The sequence below is a fragment of the Thunnus thynnus genome, chromosome 18, assembly GCF_963924715.1.
Source record: "Thunnus thynnus chromosome 18, fThuThy2.1, whole genome shotgun sequence".
Taxonomy (NCBI): Eukaryota; Metazoa; Chordata; class Actinopteri; order Scombriformes; family Scombridae; genus Thunnus; species Thunnus thynnus.
This window is the reverse complement of record NC_089534.1, coordinates 24,269,683-24,286,043: the sequence shown is the minus strand read 5'-3', so window position 1 is coordinate 24,286,043 and position 16,361 is coordinate 24,269,683. Positions and strand designations below refer to the sequence as shown.

At 39.7% G+C, this 16,361-nt stretch overlaps 1 protein-coding gene across 8 annotated transcripts in view; it reads right to left on the bottom strand.

Moving 5' to 3' along the window:
* The window catches only part of LOC137169783 (dystrobrevin beta-like), a 32,712-nt gene extending 16,554 nt beyond the window's left edge, over nucleotides 1-16,158 (bottom strand). For 3 of the 8 annotated variants that reach the window (XM_067573134.1, XM_067573137.1, XM_067573141.1), the window contains exons 1-6: nucleotides 15,888-16,157; nucleotides 7,772-7,822; nucleotides 1,381-1,472; nucleotides 993-1,073; nucleotides 668-881; nucleotides 427-512 (exon numbers count right to left, since the gene is read on the bottom strand). In XM_067573134.1, the coding sequence (XP_067429235.1) occupies nucleotides 427-512; nucleotides 668-881; nucleotides 993-1,073; nucleotides 1,381-1,471 (472 nt within the window). In that variant the 5' untranslated portion in view covers nucleotide 1,472; nucleotides 7,772-7,822; nucleotides 15,888-16,157. Of the gene's footprint in view, nucleotides 1-426; nucleotides 513-667; nucleotides 882-992; nucleotides 1,074-1,380; nucleotides 1,473-7,771; nucleotides 7,823-10,305; nucleotides 10,634-15,887 lie in introns of those variants that run through there. The other 5 variants (XM_067573139.1, XM_067573140.1, XM_067573142.1 and 2 more) reach the window with 4 other exon arrangements.
* Between the last annotated feature and the right edge of the window lie 203 nt (nucleotides 16,159-16,361).

Below are 16,361 nucleotides of genomic sequence, written 5' to 3'. Positions count from 1 at the left end.
ATTGTGAGACTTCCAATAAACAGCATGAAGTTTCTTGTTTTTAGCAGTTTAATTATGTAACTTTTGTAATGTGTAATACATAATTGTAATTAATTTGAGATTTTTTTGCACACACTGTAGGTCAATTTAACATTCTGTCAAGGCACTGCAGGATTTTGCTCATGCATACTTACATTTTAATTTGCTTAAAGTGCACTGCCTTTAACATATAAATGAAATATAAAAAAGCACATATTCAAAAAAAGTATTCCTGCTGCTGTTATGCTATTGCTATCACTAATTCTATCTCTCTGTTTACTCAAGGCCTGCATGTGAAGTCAACAAGCTCGTACCAGTTTTCAGGAGACTGTTTAATTCTGGGGAAATGCAGAATAACTGATCTATATCAGACCGATGTCAGTCGTGATGGTGTCTGCTGGTACTTACAGCGGAGTTTATCCACCAGTTTCCCTCCACACAGTGTGGCCAGCATCGCCTTCACAGAGAGCACTGTCAGTCTGCTGTCAGGTTCACTGGAACACACAAACACACACACACACATTATGGTCTGTCTCTTTCATTTTTATATTAAACAACAGGATGTAGAAGTGAACCAACTGGGCAGCCAAAAACACAATCTTCCTTCTAAAAGATCCACAGAGCACCACAGTGACTTCTCTAAAGTTACCCTTCAATGGCAGCCAGTATGAATTCGACCAGCAGCACGGTGCTTTCTCGCGGGTTGATGGTGTGTGTGGTGGGCAGACGCTTGCTGAGTTGGTTGAACAAGGAGGACACCAGGTTCTCCAGCCTGGTCACAGAAATGCCAGCATTCAGCTCGACAGCGTTCAGACCAGCATCCCGCACCGCCTCGATCACGTTGTAAATGTCGATCAGATGCACTTGAATGAAAATGAAGAGCGGGTGGGTGGGTTGAAAGCATATCTATATTAAAAGAAATATTTATTCACTTAATAACTGTTAATTCTAAAAGGAGAGCAGTGGGGACTCACGGTTGCATCTCTTTTGTATAAATCTCAGTTTGCAGGCTGTTCGATATGTAGAGAGACAAATGGCATCAAGGTCCTGCTCCGCTGAGACAAAGAAGAAGAAGAAACTCAGAATGTCTGCTGTCATTATGCATCAAATCTCATCAATGTCAGACCATAACCAATCAGAATAAACTTTCTTTTTTCAGCATGCTGCGGACAGAGTTACACATTTATAAAGATTTTCCATTAAAGAGACAGAATGTGAAAACAAAATCTCAAAAACTGAAAGCTAATAACATGTGTTTACTTGCATTTTGAGGCACACAACAAACATGCAAGAAATGCAACATAGTTGAAAAGAATAATCTATCCAGGGCGCCATGCAGAGGCAAGATGTAAGTTCACTCACCAAGCTCCGTCAGGATCTGCCTTCCCCCTGCCCCTGCCGTCGCCGGATGCCCCCTCCCTCTGTCTCTCTGGTCCCCCTCCTCCATCACCATCCTGCATGAAAATACAACACAGCATGAAAACTCAGTACCTGGACTTTCATCCTCTGTTTTAAAGCTCAATTTTGGTGAAAAAGATTTTTGCCTATAAAGAAATAAAGCAAAAAAACAAACAAATAAATGATGATGCAATGATCAAACTGATGAATGGTTAAATTTCTTGCAGTTCAAAAAGGTATGTGTGGATATCTTGACTCCTACAAATATCACAATGACCACCCATGCACTGAATTAGACTATTATAGATGTTATTATATATATCATTTGATTTGATTTATTTGTAATATGACGTCCCTCTCTCTGCCTTTTTGCTTAAGAGGTTGCTTTGGTTTCTTGGCTCAGGAGCCAGTGGGCAGAGTTGGAGAGGACATCGGAAAACTACCTGCACCTGGGTAGTTTAGGCCTCCATACCACTCTCATCCATGGTCTCTCTCTCTCTCCTAGGATCCACATCTCTCCCGGTTTTGGTTTGTTTTGGTATTTTTCTTTTGCATTCAACACAAGCATATACACATCTTCGTCACATTCACTGAGCCGGTTTGTGACAAATGAGGGCTTTTTCTTTGGTAAACCTAATCCTTTGTAAATTTGAGTCAATTTGGCTTTTTGTAGGATTGTTGTTGGCCTGTCATGTTTAAAATCTTGAGTATGTTGTATCAACATGGCGTGTGTGTAGGCCTTGGTAGCAGGCCTGTTGTTGAAACATGTAAAATATTAAATATAACTGTTACTATTTGGTGTGATCTACCACAGTTAGCTTAAACCCCATTTTTATCTGCGGTCCCTAACATAAACACTGTTTCTCTCATGTAAGTCATGACTGTATGTGCATTGTTTGTTGTGCACATTTCCGTTTTGCTCTTTAACAGGAAATACATCAAAGACCAAGAGTAATTCATTCTTTGAACGTTCTTCTTGTTTCTGGTGGATGTGACTTGTTCGACATTTTGAATACTGAATTAAAATTCAGCCGACAGTTAGATGAGAACCTCACAAGTGACTAAATCTACAGAAAATACAACCACATTCATGCAACAGAAAGACACCGATAAACTACTGTAAGCATACTGTAACTAACTTATTTTTACACACAGATGTACTGTACTTGTCTCACACACACACACACACATACGGGGCAGGCTCAGAGTCAAATCCATGGCCACCAGAGGATGAGTTGAGTGCTTGGTAAATAAACACATTAATGAGAGCAGCTGATGAAATCTGAGCTGTAAGCTGGCATTTAGAAAAACTTAACAAGGGTAAAGAGAAAGAGAGAGAGGGGGGAGGGGGAAGTTAAAAGAAAGAGAAAGAAAGAAAGAAAGAAAGAAAGACAGAAAGAAAGAAAGAATGAAAGAAAGAAAGACAGAAAATGAAAGTAAGAAAGAAAAAAGAAAAAGAGAGAGAGAGAGAGAAAGAGAAGGGTCATGCCAGCTAGTTTGACCGTCAAACACTGATGTCAGGTGACACAGAAAACACCAGAGGATATCAGTCGCCATGGTAACAGTTATACTACCCCACCAAAGTGAAACACACACACAAATATTTGCATTCCTTCTATAAATGTGGTGACATACCAACCCCCTAACACACACACACACACATTCTAAGAAATCGGTGACGTCCTTGCACGCGCGCACACACACACACACACACACACACACACACACACACACACACACACACACACACACACACACACACACACCCACACACACATTCCAGAGAGGATTTGAAAGCTTCCCAGGAGACTTCATGCTTCATCCAGACAAAAGAAGGATTCCTCCTTTCAGTCACACTCTTACACTCTCACAAACACACACTCTCTCTCTCACACAGTCCCATGCATCTTTATACAGCCGTTTCATTGCTATTTCTTTCTCTCTCATCTCTCTCACTCACTCAATCACTCACTCACACACTCCAGAGACTGTTAATCCCAGCTAATCAACTGCAAGTGTAACTTTGTGTTTTCTAGATGACATTCAGTACAGTAACAGTCTTCTCCTTCAATGTGCCCTTGAGTATGGACACCGCATGCACACTAGGCAACCTTTGTCAAAGGACTTCTCATATTACTCGACTATGATTTACATCTTGACCACTCATGCTGCAAGTATCAACTATGTTTAATAAGAAATGCCCCAGGAAACAGCAATTACCAGCAATATGGCAATAGGACAGCAACTACAGTAATGGTGCATTCAGATATGAGGATAAAGAGGCAGCACTGACACATGCGGTTCTGATTGGGCGGTCATTTTCTGATGTTGGTGTTTGACAAATAAGTTTATTTATGGCCACTTTTTTGTTTTATTTTGAAGGCAGTACCTTTTTGAAATATCTTTACCTTGTAAAACCTTAAATGTGCATTAGAGTCAGTGTAAAGGAAAATGAAAAAAGTGAAAATGAAAATTTAAACACATTATACATGTTAGAAAATAATTGCTGAAAACATGAAAAAACTGAACTATGTAGTGCTGAATTGTGGAGTTAGAGTGTTTAACTGCTTTTCACCATTTCTGTGTCCAGGATCTTTTGGGCGGGCCTGAAATGGTGGCTCTATGACATAGAGGGGTGACTAGCATGAAACCCCCCCTCAACACTATATAAACACTAGAGTATACGTACTCTTAGTTACTATATTTACAAAAACTCATCGGAGACAACTGGGATTCACTTCGGATAATCCGCTGTTACTGGTGAACGAGGCCATTTTCGGTCAACGTTAAACCCAACTGAAGTGTCTCTTGACGGGTGGAGCCACCAGTGGTTTCGGCTTAAGCACTGGCTATGTGGCTGGGAGGTCCCTGGCTAGAGGGAGAGCATTTACCGGGCAGCACTTAACCAAAAAGCACGGTGTGAGAGGCTTTTGCTCCAAGGGTGACGGCCACAATGAAGCAACTAAAGACGTGTCAGCAGAGGAGTGAATAACGTTAAGTGCACCGAACTAAAATTGGTGATGGTTCGCTTGTTAACTAGTCATTTAAGTTACATTTATACTGAAACAAGTCCACATTTACCTACAAATATGTGCTGAATTAAACAGTGGCTCCTAACGTTACTTTTTAAGAAAAAATATCATCCATGTCACTTGCCACACATCTACAAAAAAAGGCCTATTTTAAATTGTGTATTTTTATAAGGGAGTTTGGTTTGAGCATTGTTAAATTAGAGGCTGTTCAGTTGGGCAGCGCATTCAGCGCCTTCAGTGGACATGCCTCCACTGTTTCAGAGAAGAGAATACGGCTTATTTTTCCACAATTTTGAAATCTAATTTTATATACTTGGCGACTTCGTATACTTGCAAACTTGGCTGGGTGGTTAATTACACATTTTTCTGTGGTGCGACAAACTCTCTTTTTTAAGTGACAAGTTGTGAATACAACACTGACATATCTACTCCTCCATGCTCACAAAATTAGGTGCAAAGCGAATTTACTGTAATCTTCACCTAGACTGGTAACCTGCCATTTTGTATCCGTATGTCTAAATGTAACATAACCCAGGAAGTGCTGACCCTGCAACAAGGATATATAATGACCCTCTGGGCCAATCCTAAAAAGTCCTCCAGATAGGCCATCCCATCTAGTAATCTAATATATGCCAGGACTTAACTTGTACCTACTCCATGTAAGTAAGTAAGTAAGTAAATCTTTATTTATGTAACACAAAACCAGGATCACAAAGTCCGGGTCTGAAATTAACACCCACCAAGCACCAAATGAGGGTAGATTTTATGTTTAAAAGTAAATTTGAGGAGGCTATACACCACACTGGCAGGTAAATGTTTGTAACAAAATAGTCATGTAATAAAATATCTGGAATGATATCTCGCATGAAATTACTCATGTTTGTCCCTATACAGTGTTGAGACACGTTTTTCATGTGCGTTTAAACAGTGCTGCGAAACTGTAGGAGCGCTGGAGGTGGTCTGACACTGCGTCTACACAGAAAGCATAGAGTGATCAGCACATTTACCAGAGCAGCAGCAGCAGCAAGTGCTCTGTCTGTGTCTACATAGGAAGTGTTCAAGTACAGTGTTGAGCGTAGGTTACCCACATTTCTGAAGTGCTCAGGGCCCAATCCCAATCACTGTAGTTACGTAAAACTCTGTACAGCACTTTGGTCAATTATAGTTGTTTTAAATGTGCTCTACAAGTAAACTTGATTTGATTTGATTAACTGTTGATCAACATAATACCTTATTATCTCAATGATAATGCTGAGTGTCCAACAGTCGTATGACTGAATAGGTGGTGAATTGGATATCTTTTTCAATCTGGGAGTAATTTGTCCTTGACAAAAATAACGGAAAAGCAATCAAACCTTTCTACTTCCTGGTAAAACCGCAAGCGGGCCTCACTATCTGCAGTAGTGGTTCTGCTACACTATGCTCTTTGGTGCAACAGCCACATAGATTTCAAGAAGAGTATTTTCTGTGTTTATTAATGGTCACACTCAAAGAGAAGTATTTGCGATTATTTCTTTTACATTCGAGTCTTCTGGAAAGCTGCATGAGGCTCCTGCTTCTTGTTGATTGACAATGTTCTGTATTCCACAAATATCTACAACTAAGGTGGTGAGTAAAATGTTATCATGACCAATAGTCATAATGGACAAAACTTCCCTTTAAGAGCTTAAGAAAAGCTGTTTGAAACTATCAAAAATAGATATGACACCACCAAAATAGATATGACTGCTTCTAAAAGTCTCATTTGCTCAGCAGTTACCACACTAGACTCCCATGGTGAGTAAATTGTTATTTCCAGCTTGGCCTTGGTGATAACTACACCCTGTCTGTCTGTCTATCTGTGACTGTCTGTCTGTGCAGAGCTGACATGCAGGAACATTTGGTCTGTGAGGTTTGCTTCCTATTTTAACTCTGAAAGCTTTAAACCATCTTAGATATAATTACCCTTCCCGCAATTACCCCCAACTATGTCAGAGGGCCAGGAACAGCTTGGTTGCTATTTTCCCAATCACTGGGTTGAAGTACAAAGGTTGGTAACAGGAAATGGATCCAAAAACCTTCATAGAATCTAACTTCCAATCATAACTGACTGGTGTACTTGCAGCTACCTGACCAAACATCACTTGAAACAGTAAAATCCAGGCTGAATCAAACCTGGCAAGCTGGTGGTAGGTAAACACATATATACAGTATTTCATTAAACATACAATATCCTGCTGAATCAGTAAACAGTTTGCACAAAAATTGTAATGCATTCCGAAGTTATTGTGTTTTGAAAGCAACCTTGACACATATCTTACACACACACACACAATAAAAAGCCCCATAAAATGTGTTACTCATTCAAGACAGAGACAACATTATTACAGTGGTTGTTACTGGCCGGGAGAAGAAATTGTCTTTTCTCTTATCCACGGACATTAGGATCACTTTAATGCGGGTGAACGATGAGGAAACCAAACAGTGAGTCAGAAAGTCAGCTTTGCGCCATTTCTCATAAATCTCAGCGTAAGAGGGTAATGAAAAATCATAACACAAAACCAAAAAAGTGTGGTGGGATTTCATTTTTCTTGGATTTTTGTTTGTTTTATGTTGCAATTTCAATCTGATATTTCAAGAGGGCTATAAAAAAACAATTTCTTTGGGCAACTGTCAAATTGTTAAGGCTATTAACACCATGTATGGGTAGGAAAGTGATGATATAACCACACACTGCTTAGAAAATGATTGCTGTGTTGGATATAAACTCACAATGGATTGTTGTTAGAGTGATAAAGACATTAAATTGACCGCAAAATAAACGTTTATATCCCTGAATCATGAGCAGTGAACACGTATGTGTGTTTCCAGTGAAAATTAAAGCTCCCACATATTCAGTGGAAAGTCTAAAGCTAATGTGACTGGTGCCTGATAGAGAGGTTTCATTGTACTCTGTTGGTTAAAGACCTCAGCTACAGAAAGTATAGAGGGTGAGAAAAAAGGAAAGAGGCAGAGAGGGGAACGGAAGTGGAGAGATGTATACGGTACAGCTGACTGTATGTGATTTGATTTTCTGTGTTTGTGTGGGTGGGGATGCATGCAGTACTGTTGCACCATGGTGTTTTATTATGGCTGACATTTGCCGAGCTTTACGGAAACAAACACACAAACAACACACACTGCTCTGAATACACACACACACACACACACCCTGAACCAGCGGACACACTCTGGGTCTCCAGTTAGCCCCTGGTTTGAGAAAGCATTTAGAAAATATAGTTGAATGCGCAGAGCTGCTGCATTCCCATCTAAGACTGTGTGTGCGTGTGTGTGTGTGGTCATACCTCTCTGTGTCAGGGGGTCACACAGGACAGAGGAGCCTCAGTAAAGGACGTCTGGCAGAGAGACACAGAGAGAAGAAAAAGGCTATTTCAAAAGTCTTTTCAATCTGTAGACAATAATGTCAAAGGATCTCTGGGGTCAGTAGAGTCACATACTCAACACAACCAGTGGGGGACACACCCCTACATCTCTATCGACTGGTAAGACTGGTAAAAAAAAAAGCTTCCTGATCTATGACGCAAAACTGGCTTTTAGTTATGTAATAATCAAATTGTAGTCAGTTATGTAGATGCGCAGGGTTTGACACTAGAGGGCTGTTTTCACATTCATCTGTTGAAGAGGGGAAGTTTCTCTGTGCTCACCCAAAACCTGAGTTTAAAGCATCAGCAGGATATGTGACATCACAACAAGTTTGGAAGCCATTCGTGGTCCAGTATTCAACTCACACAAGTGTGAAGTGGAAACTTGAAGCCCCCAGTGCACATAGACTTTTCAGTGGAGAAGGAGACAACTTGTGTCCAGCAGTTCAACTTGAATATGAAAAATATTTGCATATTCATAGATTCTGTTTTTTTTCGATGAGGGACAAGGAGGAAACTAGTTAACTGAAATTTTGTGGAAAATTTCCCATATCACATGCTAATTATTAGTACAAGTAGGGTGTTTTTATGTATTTTATGTTTGTTTATGTTGTTTTATGTCTGAAGGGGATCTTCAACACCTACCAGTTTGAGTTTGACCATACAGGTATGACAGGTTGTCCTGCTTTAAAGAGCCTAATTAGAGGTATTTTATATCACAAAGACAACTTGTTCCCATGAATAGATCTGTCGCTGCTCTACACACAAAATTTGTGGCTCACTTAAGGTTATTGACATTGAAAAGTAAACGTTTCCTCTGCCACTGCAGAATTATGAACGCTGCTGCTAAAATTTCACACGATCATTCATATCAATGGGCTACTAATGATTTTCACTCACACGCTGTGTGAGCATAATAACACCCTACGTTACTGTGGAATTGTTTTGAGTCATCCACTCTCTCCTCATTCTTCATATCTACATGAAAGATATTGTTATAAGAGTAGCGTAGCTCCATTAAGACAGCCCGTAATGTGTGTGTGTAGCGAGTGTGTGGTTGAGTGAGTGGAGATAGCAAGTGGCAGAAAAGTGAGGGTGGGTGTGAGCCGCCCCAAAGCAGTCAACTTAAGGGAAATGCTGACCATATCGTACTTAACATGCAGTATGTATTCTATAAAAACTGGAAACAAGTCATAGCCATTTACAAATAATACCATCCATTCCTCTGTTTGGAGCTATCTGCTGAGTGCTTCTGTACCAGCAGTCACTGTTAAGTTGACAGATATTTAATACGACAAGCAAATGCTAACGGCTGCCAAGTGCCAACAAAGTTCAACCAAAACAAAATGTAATATAATGATTTCACACAATGACATGTCATTAGGCTCTGTTCAAGCTCTCGCAGCAGCAGAGTGAGCAATCCTCCAACAACAAAGAACCAAAATATTGACCCACAAACAGTCTAATCAAAGCATTATGGATTTTATAACCACAAAACATGAGATATTTCTGCACATGCAATTATATTTCTGTTCACATTCTGCATATTAATGAAGCTGAAAACCTGCAGAGAGACGGATGTCGTAGACAGATACCACACAGATAACTGATACATCGACGTCCTATAGATGGAAATTCAAATGCTACTGTGACGACAAACTTGTAAAACAAAAGCAGTGAGTAACAAAAGCCAACAGAAAAATAAAAATGTGCTGTTTGCTATCTTGTTGAATCACCACACATGTTGACATTTCAGTTATAAGATGTTCCTATTAGCATCTGACTTCAACTGATCTTAACCAGTGCACTGACTACTGTCAACCTGTTCCTATAGTTTCAGCTGTATTTTTAAAGTTTTCCCCCAGTATCAGTCTTGTTGAGTTAGTGTGGCTTTAGACTATTGTAATTGGACAGATTCTGTTATTTAACACTGATGCATTGAGCATCAGCAAAAGGTTAAAACATGTTTATACATGTATATATTCCCCAACCTCTGGTATTGGAAGAATTATTGTTTTGGTATCTATATGGAAACTAAAGTTTTTCAAACAATACTGAGTCATGCTGATGATAAATTAAACGGTAAGGTACAGTGCTGTCATATGTAAGTACTGCACATGTAAAGTAATCGCGCATGGCTGCATAATACAAATACACTAATGTTCAGTCTCGTCAATATTTACTTTTCTTTCTCTTTTCACTGCAGGGTGTTTGTATGTGTGTGGTATCACATGTGTAAGTGGAGTGTCGAATCAGTGCAGACCACCCAACCAGTGCACCTGTGCATTAATAGCCACCACACACACACACACACACTCTACAGTATTTCATTAGAACAGTGATTGTGCTTAAACAGGCCCAGCACCTGAGCAGGGCAAACAGTCCTGAAAACAAACACACACTGTCTTCCCGCCCACAAACATCACTCTTTCTTTTGCACGCACACACATACACACCTGTTCGCAGGGGTCAGTTGCTCTCAGTCTAAATCAGGCTACACACTACAGGCCTGGATTTGCAGCCAAAAATTGTTTCTGTATCCACACTGGACTCTCCGCTGTGTTCTGTAGGTGAATCCACCAACTAAACGCTGATAAATAGGACCGTTGAGGCGACACGACGATGACACCGATACAGAAACAGGCGTCAGGCAGACGAACGGGTACTAAAGAGGGGTAAGAGGGTGTTTACCACCCTCTGTACACCACACACACCATGCATGACACCATATTACCACTTGCAGCTGCTCTCTATCCTCAATGTCTGCCCTGACAGGAACTGACCACAGTGTGTGTGTTATCCATGATATATATACACAGTATGCTGCAACTTTAGACACTGACGTTGCTGAAATACCTATGAGCTCCATTTATTTTCTAACCCACCTTTTACTGTAACACACGAAACAAATGAGGCTTGCTTGTCGGCGCCACTAATCCCTCCAAAAGCTCTGCAGCAACTTTCTAAATTAATTTTAAGGTTTCAGGAAATTGAGAAACTTGGACGTTTATGCATTTTGTAGAGTTGACTGCATTAGTGGTGGTTTGGCTCAGTCTCACGTGTCCTGAAACATTTTTAGACGTTAACTGATAAACTGTCATTTGGCATAAAACAAAAAACTGGAAAATTTGAGCTGAGGTTTCTCCAGAAGGAGGAATGCAGTTTGTCTCTTTACTGAATCGGATCTGGTCCAGCAGTGTAATCCAGCCATTGTATGATACTGCAAAGACATGATGCAGTAGGTCTAAATGTTTATTTATTGATTCTTCTGGGTTTGACTATTAGAAGGCTTCAACCTAAATTGCAGCAGTATTTGTAATAGTTGTAATTTTACTCTTGGTATCAACTATATCAGCAACTGACATTTTTTGAAATCTGTTGGTATTTAAAACCTGCATTGGTTCAACCCTGTAAAAAAAAAACAACACTGGTTTAAAAACACAAAAAATCTAGATCAACACCAACGTTTCTTTGAGCCTTTTTCACACAGAAAAACACTTTCAACTGCACAGACGAGAAGCAGGTTGAATCGAAAGCAAAACTCTCTCCCTGCCTCTCCAATCTCTCACTCCTGACCTCTGATCCCTGCGCTGCCATCGAGACAGCTCGGCTGACCCAGCATGACCCCGGGGTTGTCACCAGGCAGGTAAAAACAGAAGCAATACATCTCTGGTTACACATTTTAAGATGGACAGCTAGCATGCTAGGCCTGTTTAAAGGACTTAACCAGAAGTTATAGTGTGTTCTGAGTTGTAAGCATGGTGGAGTCTGTTACAGAAGTCCAAAAAGTTGTATCAAGCCCAAAACAACCTGTGCCTATGCTTTCCCAAACCCAAGATAGACTCTTCTATTTAAAATAAAAACATAAAACCAAGTATTAATTGATCAATTCCACACAAACTGGGCTCATGATGGTGTTTTTGAGTGATTCTGATGAACCCCAATTGGGAAAACTTGCCTTGTTCAGACAGACACAAGCACCGCATGAAAAAACACAGACCACTCATTCATTTCAATAGTAAATGAATGAGTTTTGGCACAGTGGGGGTCTGTGCCAACACAGAGGGCTTTGGCAAATGGTTGCAGGGTCATTTGGAGAAAAAGTTTAGCCTGGTCCAACTTTTACTGCAACATTATGTAACGGCACATCAAGACCCTACTACAATCACTCCTGGTGGGTTACTAGTATTTCTACCGGTGAAAAACATTTGCTGCTATGATAACTTTCCAGAGTTGTAAAATCCTGTCTCACAGTATTATGAACCACTCAACAGTGTTTTGGCATCAAAATTAGCAGCAACCACCAGCCAAATTCTGGTAAAATATGCATGTGGCTGGTAGATTTCCTTCATTCATCAGCCAAAAAAAACAAGTGTTGTCTATTGAGTGGCTGGTAAAATGTGAACATCCATTAGCCATTTGTCCAGTGGACAAAAAAGTTAATTTTGCACCCCGCTCATGGATCTGTTACTCAAACTGGATCGTATTTCATCGCCTGACCGGTACCTGAAACAAAACGCCCACACCAAGGTAGCCCTTTTCGTTTTAACAGTGTGCTGTTTTCAGTCTGAACACCCAATGACACTGTTTGCATCAAAGCCACATGTAGAAGTAACTTTTGTGACCATAAGGCGTTCCCCTGATTATGACCAAGGACCCCAAAGTAGACTAAACTGAACTCATGCCAGTTCCAAAGAAAGAGAGAAAGAAATGAAGAGAGACAAAGCAAAGCAAATGTGTAGACAGAGAAAGAGAAACACAGTGAGAAGGTAAGATAAACATCTAAGATAAAGGGAAACGCAAAGAGAAATCAAGATGTTGTAAGAAGCCAGATGAGAGGAAAGAGTAAGAGAGATTCAAGAGGAAAGCGAAAGAGAAAAACAAAGAAAAAAAGACATAGGAAGTGAAAGTTGTGTGTAGTCTGTACTGAAGAAAAAAAAGAGTGTATGACAGAGTAGAAATGCTCTTGCAGCTCTGACAGTCTGCTCTCAGGCTGAAATACTCTATGTGTTAATATAAGAAAGTACAGATTCAATTCAACTCTTCATCACAACTAGGGCTGCAACTAACAATTATTATCGTTTTGTCTATAAAATGTCAGAAAATAGTGAAAAAAAGCCGGTTATAATATCCCAGAGTCAAAGTTGACGTCGTAATATGTCCAAAACCCAAAGATAACCTTCTGTATGACAAAGACAATTATAAAATCATCACAACTGAGAAGGTGAAACTAGCTAATATTTAGCATTTTTGCTTAAAAATGACTAAAACGATGATTTGATTATCAACATCGATGTCAATTAATTTTCTGTCAATCAACTAAACAATTAATCAACTAATCAAAACAATCCTCTCAATCAGGGTCTCAGCCATAGACATAAATAAGTGTTTTTTGTCTTTTTTTCCCCTGGAGCAGGAAATGTAAGAACAGTCACATTATTCTCTGGCGTAGCAATCCAGCTGCAATAATCCACTGATTTTGTACTGATTCCAATAGATTTTATCACCCAGTGGATCAATAAACAACACAGTATCAGCCTAGAAAACAATGTTACACAAACGTACTGTTGAGCAATGACTTAGTTCTTAGTAGCCTACTGTTACACTGTATTTTACTGTAAAGCTCCAAGCTATCTGAGCATTAACTCAGCAGCATCAAACATGCCAAACAGTGAACAAGTGAACAGCTCTATGGTCCCCAAGAGTGTAGGAGGCCCATCCAACTGCTCCTACATGCAACATGAGGAATACTTACATTTCACTATAATTTAATTCTCAAGAAATTATATAAACTAGAGGCTGGAACGGCATGACTGTTCTTCTAATCATAGGTTTCACCCCCACCGCTATTATCTCCCCACCCACAGTGGAGACAGTGACATAATTTAGCAGTAAATCAACAACAACTAAAATCTTTCCATACACAGTAAAATGAAATGTTAGGGGGTAGGAATCATGAAGGAGCCTCTGCAGGTATTCAGGTGAAATTTTAAGCTCGTCAAAAAGTTTGTTTGAGAAAAACTTGTATACTGTTTAGACTACAGATGTGAGGGAGGGGAAAGCGGTATGGCTGATTCTAGTTTCCCCTCTCATTTTGCCCGGTTAAAGATGTAAACAAATCGCCCACTGCTGAATTAAAGTATACAATCTTTTTTATACTGCTAGGGGAAACGTTTTGGTCTTCAGGCTAAAGTTGGGACAAAGCCCATCAGCACAGTGATCTCCCTCTCTCATTCTGTCATCCCTTTCTTTTTAGCTTCCTCCACAGGGAGCAACACTTTGGAAAAATACACAACCTGCCTGTTCACACTTAAAAATACAGTAATAGTATTTGTGCTCTCGGAGTTGTTTATTTTAGATTCCACAATGTTTCTAACGCAGCCTAAACTTGCCCTGTTTGTTAATGAACTTGACCATTATCTGAATGTTTGATCTGCAGCCACAGGCGTAACAAAGAAATGAATAAAGAGCTGGTATGTTGAATGAATGACAATAGCAGAAATACAAAAAGCAAGTCTGTATTCAATAGGGATACAGAAACATGGATTCAATTTTAAATCTCCTTGTTGGATTACCAGTCATAAAACCAAAATATCACTTGACCTTTGACGCTGACAGAAAATTACAGTAATCATCAACTACTTTGATGCTCAATTCAATCATTTTTCAAGCAGAAATGACAAACACTCTGGTTCCAGCTTGTCAGATGTGAAGATCATATTCTTTTCTTTGTCATGTATGATAGTAAATTGCATATCTGTGGGTTCTGGACTTCGGTCAGATAAAACAAGCAATTTGAATATTCCTCTTTGTGCTGTGGGAAATTTGAAAGGGCGTTTTTTTTGAGTATGCTCTGAATAATTAATCAAAAACGTAAATAATCGTTAGTTACAGTCTGACGTTGGTGATCAAATATTCAATTACGTGATGCAGGATGCAAAAAAAGTATGTATTAAAACATTTTTAAACTAATTTACGAAAAAAAGATTTCAAATCATGTTATTTTTCAGCATCTTAATGGAGTCAAGAATAAATAATAAACGTCTTTTCTTCTACTGACACTTGTTGACTGTGATTTGTCATATTGTGTACAATATATCGCACAATATATCTACACCTCCGGATATTGTTTGTTTTATCAGTTATTCAAACTTCCTAGAGATTACCTTGTTTGTACTCTTTTAACATGAGCCCTAATATAAGCCCTTTATGTGTGAGGTTAGGTGTGGGGTTGGGAGGGTGAGGGCTGTCAAATTCTGCTAGGGCCAAAAAAGTGCTCAGGACAGCTCTGATAACAACTTTTGGCAGGCTGTAGTAATAAATCATTTCATCTGACCACACAGGTCTCGATTTATGAGCTTTTACATTGGCATCCTTACTCTGTAACACGCCGTTTCCCTTCAGTTTGTTGCATTGTAACAGTACATAAATGCTGCTTAAGTTCTTTTATCAAAGCTATTTAACATAATATTGTGTATGCCGTATTTAGCATTAGACACTAACGATTCAAAAAAGGCTTAAGTGATGTTTCACTATGCCTGCACGTTTGGCGATAGGCCAGGTAACGTAAAATTGCCAGATTTTTGAATGGTGACTGTCGATCCTCCCATACGAGAGAACAACAGTAACGTTACTACTGATACGTACTGAAGTCAAACACCAATAGTAGTTTGGATTTGAAAAGTGGGCATGACTACCACAACACACAAGGCACGGAGGGTTTGGACAAAGTTGTACAAGTTTACAGTATTAAAACATATTAAAATCTGGACTCCCATAAATTTCAAAGAGACTTGAGTCAAATCTGCTTAGTTCTGCTTACTTCTGGGAAGCTGTGTGACATCTAAGCGGCCATATTGCAAAAAAAGTTTAACTCCCTGTTCACCTTGTTCCCCCGAATGAATGTGGTCTTGAAATAGCTCAGTCTTAGGTGAAACTTTACATTAAAAGTCAGATTCGAGTCGACTAAAACTTAGACTTACATTTGATTTACACAGTTATATTCCCTGACAGGCTGTGCGAAACAGACTCTACTCACCGGGACTATTTTCGGCAGGTATTCGTGGCCAAATACCAACATCAACACTGAAACGTGCGGCACTGACTGTAGCTGTAACCCAGTTTCTTCACTGTTGAAATACTCGCTTCCTTTTTTTTACCGTATTCTGTGGCTTAAATAATATCGTCCCAGTTCCGTTATTTATTTCCGTGACGAGCCATGTTTCACACCCTCCATACCCGCCTGCCGCTGCTGCCGCCGCCGCCGCCGCAGAAAGTCACTCCTCTCTCCGTCCGTCCTGCCCCCTCCCCGGCTGCATGCTCACACTAAACCCATTCATAACTCAATTGACCTAATCATAATACATAGGATATGTGTACTATGAATAATGCGGTGTGAGCCTGGTTATACAGTAACTAGTCTGTTTTAATAGCCAAAATAAAAACGTTCATCTCACATCGAAGGGATGAATCTCTGAAGACCCCGTTGAAAGCTGTTCAAGTTCGAAAGTAA